This window comes from Cariama cristata, unplaced genomic scaffold, assembly GCF_000690535.1.
Source record: "Cariama cristata isolate BGI_N322 unplaced genomic scaffold, ASM69053v1 scaffold8493, whole genome shotgun sequence".
NCBI lineage: Eukaryota > Metazoa > Chordata > Aves > Cariamiformes > Cariamidae > Cariama > Cariama cristata.
The window spans coordinates 36,778-56,154 of NW_009610091.1; the positions used below are offsets into that span (position 1 = coordinate 36,778).

General features: G+C 38.2%; 1 protein-coding gene across 1 annotated transcript in view; it reads right to left on the bottom strand.

Moving 5' to 3' along the window:
* Positions 1–19,377, bottom strand: part of MDN1 (MDN1, midasin homolog (yeast)) — a gene marked incomplete at both ends in the record, with an annotated part of 82,657 nt that overhangs the window by 36,269 nt on the left and 27,011 nt on the right. Inside the window, 22 exons of the mRNA XM_009697758.1 lie at positions 540–742; positions 1,629–1,774; positions 2,360–2,568; positions 3,699–3,815; positions 4,140–4,299; positions 5,057–5,327; positions 5,476–5,736; positions 5,849–5,938; positions 7,045–7,233; positions 8,330–8,437; positions 8,529–8,726; positions 9,746–9,868; positions 10,419–10,627; positions 12,057–12,254; positions 12,997–13,230; positions 13,795–13,924; positions 15,128–15,272; positions 16,791–16,921; positions 17,017–17,155; positions 18,124–18,262; positions 18,339–18,473; positions 18,602–18,743. Of these exons, the coding sequence (XP_009696060.1) occupies positions 540–742; positions 1,629–1,774; positions 2,360–2,568; positions 3,699–3,815; positions 4,140–4,299; positions 5,057–5,327; positions 5,476–5,736; positions 5,849–5,938; positions 7,045–7,233; positions 8,330–8,437; positions 8,529–8,726; positions 9,746–9,868; positions 10,419–10,627; positions 12,057–12,254; positions 12,997–13,230; positions 13,795–13,924; positions 15,128–15,272; positions 16,791–16,921; positions 17,017–17,155; positions 18,124–18,262; positions 18,339–18,473; positions 18,602–18,743 (3,677 nt within the window). The remainder of the gene's footprint in view (positions 1–539; positions 743–1,628; positions 1,775–2,359; positions 2,569–3,698; positions 3,816–4,139; positions 4,300–5,056; positions 5,328–5,475; positions 5,737–5,848; positions 5,939–7,044; positions 7,234–8,329; positions 8,438–8,528; positions 8,727–9,745; positions 9,869–10,418; positions 10,628–12,056; positions 12,255–12,996; positions 13,231–13,794; positions 13,925–15,127; positions 15,273–16,790; positions 16,922–17,016; positions 17,156–18,123; positions 18,263–18,338; positions 18,474–18,601; positions 18,744–19,377) is intronic.

Consider the following 19,377-nt stretch of genomic DNA (forward strand, 5'->3'; position numbering starts at 1 on the left):
GAGACTTCTTTCAGACAGCTCTGAAGGAGGAGATTTGGTTTTTTTTACACCTGAAGCTACTGGACCTAAAATAACTGATGAATAATTGTTTACATGAAAGCAGGAAGTGCAGAGAATCATTAGTATATTTAAAACTAGTTAAATACTTATTTTTTAAAGCTCAGAAGGAAACTAAAGGAAAATATTTTTAGGGCTCTTACTACCTTGTAAACCCAGTCTCTGCATGCACATTTTCTGCTAAATACCTACTCCTAACTCAACTCAAAATGGGTCAAATGTACTTATTGAAGATTGAATAGATTCAAGTATTTTAGACTGAAGAATAAAACAGTAAATAATTAAACTTGTATTTGTAGTGATTGCATGGAAAGGTCATGGAAAGGTAACAGGAGCCTCAGTTACAGATTGTGACGACCACAGCCTCTACTCGCACAATTTGCTCAAGACAAAGTCTTGCAGAGAACAATGACATGCCACCAGTAGTTCATACACATTTTGTTTCTTACTCATTTATTACACAAAAAATGTTCCTTGCCTACCTGCAGTTTTTAAGGTTTAGTCTATTCAGACAATACATTAGGACCTGTGCATCACTCCAGACTGTCGAAAGAAGTGAATCTTCAGCTGCAAACAGACCTGTAGGTAGGGAGTCTGGCCACAATCCCATTGCTAGCAAGGAGTCACCCCAGCTTTCATGGGAAGCCAGAGATGAAGCATGCTTTGTAACCAATTCTAACACAAGCTACAAAAAACAACAAAAAGGCAATTTAGAATCATATTCAAATATGTATTCAAGTACCGTAGCTCAGGGAACTCTTTAATTACATGTATTTTTTATAAAATCAATACAACCAAATGTTCTACAAACATCATATAATGTACACGATAGAAGTAACAAAACATTCCAACCATAACTGAAATAACATACCCTACAGTTTAAAATAGGAAGTGAATGTTGCTATCTCCAGATGACAGTGTGCACAGTATTTCATGCTATAGATTCATCAGTATTAATAAGCCAAAGTCTCAGCTGAAGCTGTTAAAAAAACCCCAAGTAAGCCACAGAGTCCAACTGGGATATTCTCTGGCTCCCTTATGCTGCAAAAGAGTGAGCCACTATCTACAAAATGTCCAGACAATCGTATCTATCCCCCAGGGAATATCTCAATAAGCACACCTCAGATTGATACTTTTTATGCAGCTCTCACTCATCTGACCGCTGTCTCCAGTAGCATGCCACCAGGCTGGGAAATTATGTCATGAAGGACAGGTGACAGCTGAAATTCAACCTACTTCACCATTCAACACAAAAAAAACCCAACTTCTGGTGCTTCAGCTGATCTGTTAGCTACATGCAGAACTATACTGCTTACACTGGAGACAAAAAAGGCTCAGAATCTAAGACACAGAAAATGTCCCAATGCCACTTAAACCCTCCTCTTCATCACCTGACAGATGCCTGAGAGGACATTTAAAATTGTCTGGGTCATCTCTCCAAGGGCACAATCTTCATCAACCCCTTGCTCAGGCACTTAGGAAACAGAGGATCTCAAACACTACCCTCATGAAATTATATTTTTCACATATCTAGATAATGTAAGAAAAGCTTTCAAATACAGGACTTTTACCTTTTGGTTAACCTGCAGCTGTTGTGAGCGGCCATAAACTTCCCAACAGGCCCTGTAAAAAGATTTTGCTAATCCAAGGCCTCTTTGTATCTGCTGCACAACTAACACAGCAGCCTGAAGCAAAGGTGACAAGGACAACACGGAACCTGAAAGATACACAGGTGATATGGGTTAGGGTGATATGAATGTTTAGTAATTGTCAGCCTTTTAACCCTCTGAGGACAAACACCACTTTAGACCCTGAGGAAGATCCAAATCAAATGAATCCTCCAGGGTCCTGAAAATTGAATGGGTTCTTCCCAAGGTTAATAAGAAAATCTGACAAGACTATAAATAACAGGTGACCAGCTCAAATTAAGACATCAAGCAGCTGAGATGAAAGAAACTCAGTGCCACCTTACTCCAAAGAACAACTTGCCTAGGCCTTGTGCAAACCCTCTGTTTCACTGATTTTCACTTAGAATATATTGCCTTCCCTATAGCAATAGGCAACGGACACTTGCCAGCATCTGATGTCTCCTTACAAAGCACTCCAGTTACCATCTTTTTATGATTTGGGCCTACTTCCTGAGAACACAAAAACCAACCCCAAACTACCCGATTTATATTTTTATGCCTCTACTTATGTAGGGATATAACACAATAAAATAACCAAGTTTAATATTAAAGAGTTAATCCAAGTACATGTAATGAGCCCAAGTTGTTAACAAACACTGAACAGATTTTTTTACCTGCTATTGCTGCCTTGGTTTCTGAATGCACAGCCATAAGCGCATCACAGATGCTGTCTCCCACTAAACCCAAACCATGCAAGAGTAACTTCAAATCCAGATTATCCAATACATTTCCATCGTTCTCCCCGGGAATGTAAATTTCAATCCCACGATTCCGCATGGCTCTGGATATTTCCCCATGAACAGGATCCATGGAAAGGAAAAGCCTGTTGGATATTAGAAGAGAATAGTTCAGCTGGAAGGGACCTACGACGATCATCTCGTCCAACTGCCTTACATTCTTAAGATGCAAGTTAGGCCTTTAAACTATCACTACAGAACCACCAAATCTGCTCTTCCATAAAGTAAATTAATCTTCATAAAAATGGGGACATTGATATCTAGAAAGCCAGAGACATCTAGTGAATTTAAATGAGGAATCTGTATGAGTAATTATACTTTGAAATTAGCCACAGATATATTGCATGATTTTTAAGTCAGTTACATCTGAGCTACATCTATTTTATCATTTGCCTACTTAGAAAAAAGTTAAATTATGCCTCTGAGCTATAAAGATGACTTAAAAGTCTTAGCAACAACTTCAGATGAATCTGTGCTATTTAAAAACCAAAGTATGCAACACCCAAGTAGTTAATATTATCAGTAGACATCTCTTAAAAGCAAGGGGGAGAAAGCCAGTGTCTAAGATACAATGCAGCGAAAACAGGTTTCTGAAAAGTTAAATATCTTGTTTCCAGTTCAGAGGAACCAGAGCATATCAGCCCTAATATTCTTTTCATGAATTTATAAAAGGTGGGAATTATACAGAATACTCTGTATGTTCTCCTCCCATCTCCCACAGAGACTGCTTCAGGTCTGGGAGAATACAGATTGTTTGGGTTTGAGTCTTTAATTTCTGTCACTGCAGAGAACTCAAATTTATGCATGGGATGGAAAACGCTGGGAAGAAAATTAAGTCCATATACCAGCTTTCATTACCAACACATTTGAGTATTTCACCATCTTCAACACATGTATCCTTAACTCAATTACAGTGAGATGGGGAAGTGCTGAAATCCTAAATTAGAAATGGAGAATCAAGGCAGAGGTATACTGCTATGAATTTTCCAGTATAATAGTCTGTGCTGCAACAGGGATATAAAGCCAAGCCTGTTAAGCTCTTTATCATATGCTCATCACAGTGCAGTTTTCTTCCTTGCCAGACAGACAGTGTCAGTACAGTACATGGCAAACTGAACAGCATTCAAAAGACCAAAAAGACTGGCTCACTACTGACTTTTCCCCTGCCTCCCCAAAAAAAAAAGAAAAAAGATAAAAAAAGAGAAATGCAAAGTACCTGAAGTTTGGATGAGGAGCTATCGTAGGAATGGTGCCATCTATCACACCCCTCTCACTCATGGTAAGAACACCTCCTGGTTCAAGTAAAGCATTCAAGCGGTCCAGCACAGAAGGGCTATATTCAAAAGAAATTTATATGGTTATAAAAAGGTAACAATTTGACCCCTTTCTGATCTGAAACCAAAATAGTGTCAGTCTTAAGCAAAAAGTCAAACAGTTAATTATGTTATAAGGTAACAGGAAAACTATCAACTGCTAAGCTGTCCAAGAAGGAAGACACTCTTCCACAAAATGTAAGTTACTGTGTAAGTTACTGCTCCCATGTATGGTTATCGAATGCAAAACGTTCAGTTGTGAACCATACAGTAAGAGGCAAAGTCAGTTAGGGGGATCAAGGGATTTACTCAGTGAAGGAAACCAGGCCACTAAAATCTCTTACTTGCAGAAGTTAACATTGTCCATCAAGAGCCAATCTCCAGACTGCAGGGCCTGAACCAACATCCCATCCACCCACTCAAAAGTGCCATGGCTGTTACGGTCAGCAGCCTGGGCCTGCTGCAGCTTGAAACGCCGGAACTCTTCTACCAGGTGAGCGAACTCTGAAAGGAAGTATATCTTACATCAAGACTTACATTGCTGAGGTAGTTTCCTGTTCCATTCAAGAAAAACAGTAGTTATTCTGTTAATAAACATATATGCTTCCTAATTTTTAGGGGAATGTTACAGCAAAGGCTCCAGCTCTTCAAGTAGTCTCCCACGGGCAAAATCAACGAGGACAGAGAGAGTTTGCAAGCACAGAGAAATATAAACTAGACTGACACTTTTCTCCCTAAACAGAGACTTTTCTCCATCCCTTCTCCCCCATTAGATTGTTTGAAGGATACTGATGCCATATTTTAGACAATGATTAAAAAAAAAAAAAAAAGAAGAAAGAGAAAGCAACTCATACACCATACATTATTCTGCTGACATCTGCTGACATTTGTAAAGCTCAGCTGATCAATGCTTCAGAGAACAAATGCAAGAATAGAATATCCAAATTCCCTTTCTTAGGAATAAAAGATGAGAGCTGTATTGCATCGTATGTTGAGTAGTTCAGTACAGGAGCATTTTGAGGTGGACTACTGATCACTATCAGGTGTAACTACACAAAAAATAAACCTGAAAAACCATCACCAAGGCAACTTTTCCAGAAGCTAGGCCGTAGTGTAAGTATGAAATAGTATGAAGCAACATACAAAAACCTACAAAAAAAAACTCCCAAGTTTTCTCAAGCTTTCATTGTGGATTTATGTATTTCTCTTATTTTCTTCAGAGGAACATTCAGTCTTACTTCAAACTGCCCACCATACATACCTGCCTTTGAGTAAGAATTTATTTTGTTGTTTAGTCGCTGAGTAAGTACAAGTATTCCCTCCAGTTTGCTCACTAATTCAGCAGTAACACTTCTACCTCCTTCACCCAGAGATTTGGGCTTGTAATTCAGGATGAAATTGCTCCAAGCACGCAGCACAAGTTCAGCATCATCCGCACAAATTTCTGTCAGGAGAAGACTGTCCCTTACTAGCGTGCTCACAGCACTCTCCACTTTTTCCATCAGGTGCTGCCATGGCCTATTGATATCAACCTGCAAGCATGCCATTATGGAGTTAGTTCATTCGGAAGACCATGGTGCCTAAGGCTCCATTTGGTGCTTAAGCACTGAGATCACAGTGGGTTACCCACTGTTAGGTAGGAAGGAGAAATATGACCATATTACCAAAACCAGTGTTTACCTGTTCAAATCCGCCCAGGAGTTCAGTTGTATCCATCGCACTGTTCATTGCCATGATTTTTAGTCGATGGCCAGTCAGATGTGCCAGCAGCTCAACAAGACTGGTTTTGCCAACTGCTGCTGGGCCCACCAGGATTACCATCCAGCTCATGTGCACGCATTTCATTATGGACTCGAGGGACTGCAGTGAATGATGCAAAAGTGAGAGATTTCTGCCAGGATGAGGAGTATAGTTGCCACGAGAAAGAACTGAATAACCAATCTGGAAGGGATAAGAGACACATGGGTGAGTACCCAAAGAGGCAAATGGAAGCTCAGCTGTGCAAGTCACTTCCTTCTCTCTCTGCTCACAAAAGCTCTTGTCAACAGCTTACCTGAACATTATATGGAGTGATGTGAAACTCTCTGGTTCCTGTATACACATCAGCCTCCTGGCCAAAAATGTCTCTAAATATAGATATAACCTAAAACAGTTGAAAGAGCAAAAAAGAGACGTATCAATCTTAAGTTACCAATTGTTCTAAAGATTTACTTCTAAAGTAGGCTTTCCTCTCAGCTCCACAGCTGTGTGACAGTAACTAACACAGTTCAACCACAAGTGCCACTTCATTCAAAGTGCAGCAAGCAATTAAAGTGAATGTGAGCTGCCCACAGCAACCCCTTCATTAACCATGCTTTCCTGCAACTTGAAATACTCTAAGTAATGTTTCTCTAACAAAATACCGGGAAAGAAGTCATTCCATAAATAAGCTCTTTGATAACACACAAAAATACAGTACTACTGCAGGAAGGGGAAAGTAACCCCGTCCAGTCACATACAGTCAGTTACTTCAGTCTTACAATTTGATTGACTTTTAGTTTAATACAATTTAAATGCTGTGAAATTAAACAAAAGCAAAGGATTTCTAGGCAAGAGAGGAATAAGTAAGTGGCAAAGGTGGAATAACAACTGCAGTGAGTGTGTTTTATTAGAGGAACCTTAAGCAGAGAGTTTAACAGAATGAGGGGAGCAATCTGACAGGCAGATGAAAGAAGTGACAGATAAATAAAAGTCAATAAAAGAAATCCAAGCCAGAACAATTTTAAAATGCTGGCAGTGAAGGGCAGAATTACAGGACATAATTTTTACTTACTGTACTGACACAAATGCTTTTTAACTGTAACATTAAGAATGTCTCCATATCTCAGTGCTATTTCTCTTCTCTGCTCCCTATCTTTTCTTTCCTCACAAATATGCATGCAATCCGTGCCACTATGAGAATGTTATTATTTAATACAGAATCACACAAGAATACATTGTGTGTTGCTCTATTTAAGTCCTTTGCTATTCTACTTGTCTTCATTTACACCAGCTTTCTGCTTTTATACTAGTAGGTAATTAAACTGGTATTTTAAATGAAAACAGGATCATACAGATGCGCTAAACCTCAAAACTCCAAACAAACCTATTTTTCTTTCATAAGAGGTAATGTCTATGAATGAATTGCAAGTCATCTTCAAATTTACACTTGGATTTCTAGAAATACTTCCCGACAGTCTGAAGAGCAAGGAAGGAGGACACACGGCTCACCTTTTCTTTGTCTTCCCTGGCTCTCATTCTTTCTCCATATACCAAAAATACATGCTGGCCTGGATCATAACATCCTGGTGACTGATCAACAAGCATAAGCTGGCACCAGCGGAAAAGATCACGTAAGTTGAACTCCCAGGGTCCTCCTTTCTGTCCCCACTTTTTTTCAGCCATTACTTCTTTGTCAATCTGGAAAAAGTACCAATTAAAAAAAAAAATTAATCTTTTATTCCATCCATGTGCTGATCTTCAAATATTTTTTTTAAAAAATTCAACTGAACTTCCGCCTTTGGCACTGCTTAGAAGACAGAGAACAATAGAAAGAGCAACTGTATTCACTTTTCTGAAGATGTCAGGAACTAAAGCTTGATTTAGTTTGTCTCTCCTCTTCTAATTCTCTTAACAGCTCAATTTTCCTTTTTACTCTTGCACTCTACAAATGGGTATTCAGTAAGATACCTACACAAAAGATTTTACGTAAGGCCACAGAATACTACTTTCTCATAATACTACTACACGTGTTTCATGACATGAAGATTAAACACAATTTCAGAACCATGAGTATAAATAAAATTTTTACGGTGAATTTTATATCCTGCACTTTGCACAAAATGGCAGCATCTAAGCCACAAAATAGCTAGTAAGTAATTGCAAGGCATCAAATGATTGTTGAAAACCTTTTATATTGGCAAAATTTTATATCGGAGAATCTCCAAATCCTTAGCCATAGACAAATCCTATCAGGAAAGATTTTCCTTTTATTAGTCTCTCAGTCAAGAATACCACATATCCTTACAAGCTTCTGCTTCTACAAAGGTCAGATGCTGCTTTCACTAACAAAATCCCATAATAAAGAGCAGATGAAAAATTCAGACCAGAAACAGGAATATACATTTCAGTTCTTGTTAAGATATAGCTCATTTTGTTTGTGCTTCAAGAATAATCCATATGCGTGGAAAACCATTATTTTCTTGACTCACTTCACCAAGCTACCAAACCATAATTGTTTCCACCTTTTGTAGAACAAAGCCTTTTATATATATATGTTTAATCTTTTGTGAAAAATAACGCCTTTTCAGTTATCGACTAAGTATCTGATTGTAGTGGCACAAAGATTCAGGTGAGTTTTAAAGGTGTTCTTCACTTTCTTCTGCATATACTTCCACTCCTCTTTTTTACTCATGCACTTCTCTATAAAAATGCTTGGAAATATAACATTAATTTTTTCAATCTTACTGCACTCTGCCTACTTCTACACAAAATAAATTAAATTATATATATTTACCTTGTTATTGAAAGCAACCATTTTAGCAATAATACTTTTATCAATAGCAGGAAACAGTGTATTCCCAATAAACTCCATATCTTCTGCTGACAGTGGATCAACATACACCTGTAGAATCAAGAGCATGCTGAGTGTTTCTATAGTCAGAAAACTACAAGACAGGATCATGACATAATTTAAACTAAACAAATAAGCTTGCCTGTGTAAATCTATTAAGAAAGGACTTGGGCAGACCCTTTCTTCCACCTCCTTGTCTGTACGGATTCTGGCATCCAAAAATCTTAGTCATCTTGTGCTGCACATGAAAATTCATTCCCAATTCTGGAACATAAATCTCTGCTCTGTGGTCAAAGCATGCGTTTAGTCCCTCTAATACAGACTGAGAAGCCAGATTCAACTGAGGAAAGAAATAAGGATATAAAATTAATGTTCAACAAAACACTTTTGCATAATCTCTAGTTTAACAGTCTGGGATACACAGAAGGTAAAATCCAATTTCTTTGCTGTTCTAGCACTGTCATATGTTATTACCTCCAGCTAGATGTTATTACACTGGAGCAACTAACACTTTTCCTTATGTGCGCTTGCTATTTGTACTGTGTTTTCACCATGATAACAAAACAATTCTCCATTGTAAAATCTGCATGTTCAAGATGTTTCTTCTGAATTTATGGTCATACATTTGTGACATTCAGAGTGTTTTGTTCATTTGCTTGTTTTTTAAATGAAGGTAGTTGGGTTATTTAAATATAATAGTTGATTAAAGTGGTATTCTTCACAATAGCAAAAAAAGGTATACAAACAGCTAAAGAATTTAAGATTTTACACTCTGCAATAATTAGAATGCATGTTGGCAAGAAGTGAGCTCCGTGCATGTCTATGCTTAAAAGCATTTGCTACATGGTACATGAACAAATCTGTGGTGGCAGGACAGTTTATACTGGTAAAATGGAACTCTTCTTCATCTCCATTAACTCAGTATCCAACACAGTGTTTTAGTCCAAGCAAAATGCCTTCTATTTCAGTGAAATTATATCCACATAAAAATATGTGTACCAAAACTTCTGTGGACACTTTTCCCCAACACTTTCAAGTGTAAATAAAATCTATCATTGGTTTTCTGCAGTAATTTAGGCTGGGATTCAATCCTTGTTCTCTTGACTAAAAGAGCTCTAGTCAAAGTCAGTCTTTTGTATTCCCTCTACAGAGGGCCAATGGGCAGAGGGACTTAGAGGAAGATTAATTTTCTCTTAAGGGGAATAATCACTTTCAATGTGGCACTAGATGCACATAACTAAAAGCAAGCAAAATTTATTTCTGTCATCAACCCTCAAAGGTATTTATCCTACATGCCAAATCATCACCTTTGCTATTCCAGAACATTCCATTTTATTTGCGCCCCAAACTTGAATTTACCTCATCTAATACAACCCAGTGTCCAGCCTTTAATGCTGCTAGTAGTGGTCCATCACGCCAGGCAAATTCTCCACCCTTCCCACCTTCAACAGGCAAATCTGTCCCAAACAAGTCTGTCACATCCTTTGGGAGTAGAGAACAGGAGGGGAACAAAAAAAAAAAAAAATAATTTTACAAAATTCCACAAAATTTCATAAACAGCCTTTCTTAACTTTACTTCACATTTTCTCCCTTCCCTTTTAATACCTACACATTAGCTCTATTTAAAAAATTTCAGTAATTGCAAGATGTTAAAAGCTTTTCGATGATAGGACTCCACTGACCAGCCACTATATTTAACAACAAAAAAAATTAAATTGGAACAGAAAAGTTGAAAAGTCTTAAAGCTGTTTTCAAGTAACTTTGCAGAAGCCAAGAAAAACACATTAGACAAAGATACACATGTCTTCACCTGAAAAAAAAACAAACAGAAAAATCTGGGAATTGACATTCGCTCACAGAAGCTCACTGCTCTATCTGGTTCCCTCTTCCCATTTAATTTTACCTTGAGACCAAGAAGGAAAAACTGACATTCCAGGCTCAGTGCCAAAGTTAAATAAACTACGCTTTTCAAGTTAAACAAAACCTCCCTCCTGCCATAAACACTAAGTTACAAAGATAGTATTTAATCTACCGTTTGCTCAGACAAGTTGATTCGAACAAGACAGTTTCCTGAGGCTTTTGCTAGGGCAGCAACTAGACTGGTCTTGCCCACTCCTGGTGACCCCTCCAACAAAATAGGTTTGTTAAGCTGTAGGGCTCTCAACAGTCTTTGTGCATTCACTGCTGTAGTGCCGGCATTTAGAGCATAATCTGTAATGCTGTTCCTCTGGAGAACAGGGCCTAAAACAAAGGAAAGAAAATAATTAAACCAGAATGTCTATGCTGGAGCTGCTTAACAGTGTGCTTCTGAATTAGATCATTCTGTCTGTTAATTGCTGATCTCATTAGAGCAAGCAATGGAGATCAAGCTTGTATCCCATTCTCAGAGATCAGGCACATATACTTTCTGTTTGACCACAGCTGTGTCTCAGCCCATCTTTGTATATTTATATTGAATTTTGCAAAAAGCATATGAATATACAATGTATTTTGCCATGAAACTTGGAGGCTTCCTGCTTCATGACCCAAACTAGAGATTATCACTGAAAAATCATAAATCTGTCCTTGCGCTTCAGACACACGGATCTAAAACTCAAAAGCAGCTGTTGAAAATTTGGCGCTGAAGGATATAATTTAGTCATGTTACAGAACAACGTATTAATCTGTTCCATATACTGCCACTTCTGTGAAGGCATACTGCTTTAATTTAAGTGTGCTGCTAGGCACATATTTTCATACAGCGAAGAGAGAGTACAGAGCTTGTCTGCCAAATTCCAGCCAGTATAGCTCACTGGGACATCACTCCCCCAATTCTTTAATACAGCATTGCTCAGTTATACAAGATATTAATCACCAATTTATCTTACACATCTTGATACCTGTTTAGTATGAAAGAGATCCTTCCTTTTATGATCTAATTAGCAGAGGGAAACTAAGCAATTCACAAAAAAGCATTGCCTTGTATAATTTTATGCATGACTAACACAATCCATGAATACCAAAATGTTCAAAGATGAATGATTAATATAGCATTAGGAACACATAGTTCCATGTACTAAAAACTAACCAGCTGAACTAGAAAGCTCATAGTCATCACTTTTTAGTCCCGTCACTATTTTAAGGGTAGAAAGCAATATTTTGACAGTTCCATTTGCATTAATTTGTCACATGAGGAACTGAAATGCAGGGACTAAGTAATTCTGCAAAAATTGTCGTGAATCTTTGAGACGCTACAGCAAGGCAGGATATTAGTCCCCATTCTGTTTAGTTTTGTGCCCAGAATCTCTGCTTCCTATGCTTTACACACAGGTCAGGATGAGCTGTAGCTTTAGTCTGCTAACTTCTGCTAACATTCTGAACGTGCAAAGTGACAGAAAATTACAACTCAAAATTAAAGAAGCTTTACTACACCAAAAAAGTCTACTAAAATTAGGCCATTAACCAGTAATTTTAAAAAGTCAAAGAAAGCAATTAACAGATGTGTCTTCTTAATAAATGTGATCGAGTTGCAATCAACACACTTGGAGGCAGAAAAGGCATTTTTCTAAGGCTTGAGAACAAACCATAAATTGTTCTGTAATGGTTCAGGCATCCTACTTAGTCAATAACAGAACTATTTGGAATAAGAAAAACAGAATAAATGTCCACCCACTCCCACAAAGTCTCTTGCCTGTTGGAATAAAAAAGGGGTGGATTCCCATAAAGTCGTCCATCCACACAAACTCTCTCTCCTTTCTTCTGTCATAAATCTTTAGTTCATTCTTCTGATAATCAGTCAGCTCAAGGAATTGACTCATCTTCTCACATAAGAATGTCAGGCACTTTTCACGAGCTAATAAAGCCGTATCTGCGGAGCAGGATGTTGTACCTGTGATTAGAAAAGTAAAGTGCACTTCACAAACATAACTAGGCACGTTCATCTTACGACTAAGAAACTCTGTTCCTTCACAGATGCCATTTTAGTGCACACAGGTTTATATTTCATGTTAGTGCTTTTGCTTGCCAGTGCTTCCAGTACTACTTACCATGGACAAATTGTTCTGTGACTAACAGATTTAAGGACACCTTATTTCCAAAACCCTTTCTTCCACCATCACTATCATCCTGACTCCTTGCCATAGTCCCCCCCAGGCCTTCTTTCCCTGCATTTCTTGTGGCCTTTCACCTTTTCCCCACTCCCATATCTCCTATTTATCGGCTGGGACAATGCAAAGATGCATTCTGAGCTACGCACATGATACAGGCTAGCATGCACACATGTTGACACGTGGAGTGGGCAAGAGACAATGGTATGTGGTCATGTGATTAAGTACCATATCAGCTCAGAAGACTCAATAAAAAACACAGGCTTTCTTAATTTGTGTGCAAGCCTTTGTAATATTATTACTACTATCTCTAATTTACTTAAGCTTGCTGTATTATTCAAACTCTTGCTACTAAAACACAAAAAAAGGCATATGAAGTACAGGCTATTGTTAAATGGAAGCGAAAACTTCTCCCAGAAGAGTTCCATGCTGCCCCAAGGCATTTTGTTTGCATTCTACTCAAAAATATTAATACAAATATATATCTTCATATTTTCTGCTACCAAACGAGCACTGGGGACTTACCTGATCCTATTCCATCAATGTAGACCAAACACGCAGCATGGATAAAAGACATCATTGGAGAAATGTAAAGAAGGCTATATTCCTTGGCAGAATTCGACTGTTCATCCTCTACCATGACATTCATGAAACTAACCCATGACAAGACATCTCGCACACTGAGAATACACTGGCGACCAAACTCTTGATTAGTCAGCCATTCAACAAAGTCCATCATGAGCTCTGCTATGTCTGCCCCTGAAAAGACAGTAAAGGGAAAAAAAAAATCAATGGGGTTATCAAATAAGATTATTGGTCTCATCTACTACGCTGTTGTATAAAAAGCATCACTAAAAGAGGTACAGTTGTAACGCATGAGCAACATGGATAGGTGCTCTATATTCTAGCAGGCAGAATAACTGAAAAGTAAGTCCATGCCTGTGCTGTCACTACAAATCCTTTTAAATTCAAGTAACAAGACAGAATCAAGTCATTAATCCTGATGGTGAAGCTGCTGGCAGAAAATGAAGTGCCAGTTCTTTCAACACCTTACACCAAAACTAAGATTGGGCACTGAAGGCCTGGAGATAATTCAGCTACCTGGATGAAGTAAATACAGCCTTGAACTTACCGCTGGCTAGCCATATAACATGCGCAATTAGGGAAGAACAAAGTCCAAAATATTTCATAACTGTCCTCAGAGAGAGAGGTACTTACAAGAAAAAGGGGACACAGGGGTGCAAATTCTGAGGAAAGTTTAGCAGCCTCCAAACTCATTTTTTGCTTAACAATGTTTGAATACCAATACACAGAAATACTCGCCTTGAAGGTTTATTCCACCCAGAGACAACCCTGGATGAAGATTGTGTTTTACAATCTGTATCAAATCATCACGGCCGTTGCTTTGCGGACACCATATTTCTGTAAATCTGTTGCGCAATGCAGGAGAAAGCTGCAAACAAGCAGAATGACATAGCAATTCAAGTTACATTACATCATACTACTTAAGGTTGCAGTTAACTGATAGCCTTGTAGCCACAGTACTTGCAAACACTAAATAAAGTTACCATGCTAGACCTTTCCTTCTAATTTTGACAGGGCCACTTTGTAACAAAATCTTTGAGAGAATGTGCATTTTAAGTTTTCTAGTAGTGACATCAATGCAGGAAACGGCTGGTAAAGAAAGTTCAAAAGAATATGCGAAGGAAATGACGTGGTTTGCCAGTGCCAAAGCTCCATATCATTCTAGGGCATATGTATCAAACAATGGCTATCTAATCTCCCTTTTCTTACAGAATCTCCCTTTTCTTACTCTGTGGAAATTTGCCTTCAATTACAACTCGTTTCCATAATTCTTCTCTTCCTGTGGCTGAATTAGTCAAGCAAAAATCATTAGCACAAACGCAATGCAGAAATAAAGTCCTTTTAAACACATGGCTTTACAATGAGTTGTTCTGTACTGTAGAAACCACTTTAAATGGAGTAGCCACCTTCTTTTGGGTAAAAGAGCTTATAGTTTGGTTTTTTTTAGTCCTAGCTCCCAACACTACTTAAAAGTTTTGGTTTTGTTCAGTTTTTGGTTTTGTTTTCTGTTGTTTTGTTTTTGTGGGTTTTTGTTTGGTTTTGGTGGTGGTGGCTTTTTTTTTTTAACCTGTCTTAAGCTACTTAAAGTCGAACTTCAGAAACAGATTTTTCTCATTTAATGAGAAAGGTCTTTTGGATGTGATGTTCATATTCACTGAGAATGACAAAGTGACTTCTAATTGTCACTTTCTGAACAGCATTAGGGAGAATAATTTACTATGCAACTCCACACTATCCCAGATTTATGTTATAGCTGGATTTACTTACTTCACAAGCCACATTTCCTATACTTGAAGTATTCTACGTATCAAGCCTGCCTACAGTATTTGGAGGCCTGAAGTTTTCTTCAACATTCTGCTGAGTATTGACTTATATTGTCAAAATGACAGCACACAGAAGTGATGGAAAACAGATACATCCTAATCCTCCTTTAGAGCAATGAAGCAGAGGCCTACTAGGAAGCACCGGATGCCAGAACTGGCATGATGCATTTTTGCATTGCACCTCGAATCACTAAACAATCAATATGACCAGAAGATGCATGCTGTATTTTAGTTGCTTTGACATTTACCTCTTTTTTCCCAAAGTCACCTCCTGGGTTCATGGTCGCAAGGATACGAAATTTCTTTCCTGCAACTAATAGTTCTACCTCGTTCTCCTCATCATCTTGACCACCTTTTTCAGCAAGTACCAATGTCTTTTCAGCTTCCAGAACACTATAGAGAAGGTTAAAAAGAATTGCTTATTTTAAATTTCATTTCACATTTCTAGAGCTCACTTCAAAAGGAAAATCACATGAATTGGCTTGATTAAACTTTCACTGCCCCAGAATTCATACTAAAAATTGAAAATCTGTTCATCCTCCCTAACTGAGAACATTTCTGATGTTTTTTTCAGAAGGGAAGTCTACCCAACCTTGTTGATAAGGTTCAGCTCAAATGACCTGTTGAAAAACTTACCCAATAAAGTACGTATCTCACAGCTCTCTTTACAAAAGCAATGGCAAAATTTATATTCATAGGAGCTAGGTAAAGAAATCTGCACAACGAACCAGTCTTCAAGCTGACAGACTATACATCTGAGAAGCATTCTACTGGGTTTTTTGTGGTTTGAGGGGATTTTGGTGTTTTTATTAGCTGTGGTTCAACTGTACACTAAAAGCTGTAAAGGTTTGAGCTGTTACCCGTTTAGAAAGGCACTGCTTAGTATCACTGTCAAAACAAAGAGGTTAACTGAACCTTATGAAAGAATGATAGCTGCAATGATACAATGAAAAAACTCAGCTTTTAACAGAGAAGGTCTGGATATGGTAGAAAAAACAGCTGCTAGTCATCTCAATATAGTGGGTGATAGAAAAGACTAAAATGAGGGATACTGCTGCAAGCAGATAATGATTTCCATCCCCGCTCCCCCATTCAAGACGGAAATTACTAGATTCTGTTTCTGGGATTTGACAAGATGCATCGTTTTCAAGAGCTTACTGAGAGGCTGAAAATATTAATATTGCAGAAGGTAAATTGGAGATTTTACTTTTAGTTTTATTTTCCAACTTGACTCACGCTGTAAACTGTCTTCAGATACTGTTTAAACTGTTTCAACTCAACTAAGGTTTATGTTCTTTACTTCTTTATCTGGGGACATGAGCTACTGAATAAAGCAAACCCTTTCATAATTTTATTTTTGTCCATGAAACAAATAGAGCAATTTGAGTGCAGATCGGTCTGTAGCAGCACTATAAAGCCAAATGAAAACTAATAGCACCAACCAAAGCATTCAAAACCAACATAATCAGTGTGCCAACGTATGTCAAGCAAACATATACATATCTACTTTTCAATCAAAGTACCTTTTCTTCTTCCAGGTAAGCTAAGACATCAAGACTTAGGCAAGACAAGGCAGTTTCATCTCGTCTTACCTTATTATCTTTCCCCCTAGCTGTAATTAAAATTTCAAACAGCAAAAATTGTCTAAGTAGTGTTGTGATTAAAATTAGCACCTCTGTCAGATGGATGACAATCAGAAAACCAATGCAAACTGGCACAGAAATTGAAATACGAACAAGGCCAGAGTTCTTTGGGTCATTCTCCCTTTCAGCAAGAGCTATACGATTGAGACAGCAGCTCACCCAGGCTAGGAAACAAATGTGCCTAAAAGAAGCTAGATTTACCCCACTCATGTTTGTGTAATGAATAGACACACTGACGATACTTAATACTAACACATTTAAGACATACCTGTTAAGTCGCTCTAGTACAGAATCATCAGCTAAAGAAATTTCATCAAGGAGAAAAAAACCCTCCTCTTTCATTGCTAAAACAAGAGGTCCATCGCACCACTCAAACAGTCTAGAACCATCAGATTCCTCCTAAGAAATGGAAAAGGAAGTGAAAAGTCACTAATAATTGCTAGTTTTTGCTCCCATGGTCACACTATCCAAACTACTAGCAATGCAAGACAAACCTGGTCTTTCGACCTCTGTCTGACTGGTCGTAGTCCTCCCAGGAAGTCTGAAGTCTCCATATGCAAGTGGCAATTCACTGAGTACAGCTTCTGGTTTGTTAATGCTGCAAAGATCTGACAAATGGTAGTTTTACCACACCTGCAACAAAGTAATTTAATTGAGAGGGAAGCATAAAAGAAAACAAAAAGAAAACAAAACAAAACAATCCAATCAATCAGCTCACTTTGAAGAGGATTCACACTTTCATTGAAAAGATATGAGGCAAAGACCCAGCATGCAAATTTCCTTCTGCTCCTTTCCTTGAAAGGAATGTATGCGAGGTGAAGCCATTTTTAGCACAACTGTTGCTGACTTGCACAAAATGCCTTTAATTAAATTTAAATCAGTATCTGCATTGACAGATTTCTGCAGGTTCAAAGTCAAATTTATTTCAGCCTGCCCCTACAGGTACTCAACTAGCCTAACATCTCACTGAACTGGAAACGCTACATGTCTAGACCAAGCCTACATCTGAGGGAATAAACTGCTGAGTACCTAGAGTTCTCATTTACTGCATAAATAATTTTACTTCTCCCTTTTCTTGCATTTTTCTTCCCTTCACTCCTACAAAAATTTACTCTCGAAATTTATAACCAGCACAGGAGCAGACACCATCTACTTCCATGACCTCCTTTACAGCATATGAGGGAAGGATGGGGCAGAGAAGTACCAGCAAGGCTATTTTCAAGCTCTTAAAACACATAAAGTGAATGCACTCTCAAACAGAAAAATTCACCCAAAGCAGCCTCTCCAGAGAGGCACATGAGATTCTATAGGGCACCTTGTGAAAGGTGGGGATACAATCAGCTCATTTCAATTTTACTACCTTCTATATAATTTCTATGTAGTTCTATATAATGCAGATAATCCCATTAAAGACTTGTGCCGAGAGATGCAATTGCTTCCCCTCAGAAGGGAACTGTGAAAAACAGCAGTTGCAAGTCTGCCATGACAGAGGCTTCATTGTCCCAGATCAAAGCAGCACTGAAGCCCACACAGTCATTTTGTATTTCACTTAGTGGCTGGTGCAGCACTACAAAGAACTGTATCATAAAAAGCAAGGTTACCCAGTATCTCCCACCAGCAGTACTGGTTCACCAAACTCCAGGGCTCGTCCCACCAAAATGGCAAGTCTCCTCATCCCTTGAGTCCAGACAATATGGTTAAAATCTCTGTCCATCACTGACATCCACGTGGAGGATTTAGCTGCACAACACAAAGCAATCCATCAGCTTCAGTCACATCTAGAGAACTACCAGTGTGGTCCTTCTAGGAAACTCACCCAGTAGCTTTTTGACACTTTCCTCTGAGAAGAGAGACTCAGGATATAGTTTTTTCTTGAAGTGTTTTTCAAGGACACTCTGAATAACATCCACCTCCTCCTGTTTCCTGACTCTGCCTGCCAGAAGCATAAAACCTAATAAAACAGAGGAAGAGAAAAAACAATTACTACCTGGTTAATCAGCAACAAAAGTTTCTATTTAAGAACTAGGATTAGAAAGCAGTCCTATAGATACTTTAAAAACCTGAGGTAGCAGGGCTCACCATCATTTGCCAAGTGCTGAAGCCAGTCATACTCCTTCTCCAGCTGTTCTGCCAATCTGTACCTTTCAGCCCAACGAAACAGATCCCGCAGGGTAATGAACCCATGCTTCCCAGCAAACACCGTCGAACCTCTGCGGTAAGACTGTCATAAGAACAAGATGTGAGCCATTTTTTCATGAACTTGTCCGAATACTCAAAGCAAAGCTAATCAGAGCTCTCTGATGTGACACTTCTTCAAACAAACCATATAAAAAAAAAGTCTAGTACAGTCATGAGTCCCAAAGTCAAATTACCTTTAAGCAGGTATTTGATAGGTACCGGGAACAAAATAATACAGATAATAATAAATAAAAATACTAAGAAGAAAATAGGTACCTGGAATAAAACTAAATCCAAGCAAAATATTAGGTTCTACACAAAAAAGTAAGTTAGCACTTTGAAGTGTGCTCTGGTTTGTGCTGCTGGAATTGCTTTTAAATATGAGATAGTTTTAGCTATATACAGAGTGTTAGATGCCTGTTAAACACAGGAGTGTCAGAACACATCAAAAATTATTGCTTAAAAATAATACCGAATTTAGCATGATCCAAAGACAGCTACAAATCCAATACTGCACTTGGGATCCAGAGCAAGGAATTATTCTACACATCAAATCCCAAGGCCTTTGGTTATTTACTTTTTTTCTGCTAGCTTTCTCTCAAATCTGACATCACCTTCCCCATTCTCTGTCTGAACCACTGAACTAAGTACTTTGGTGGGTTGTCTTCCACCAGTTA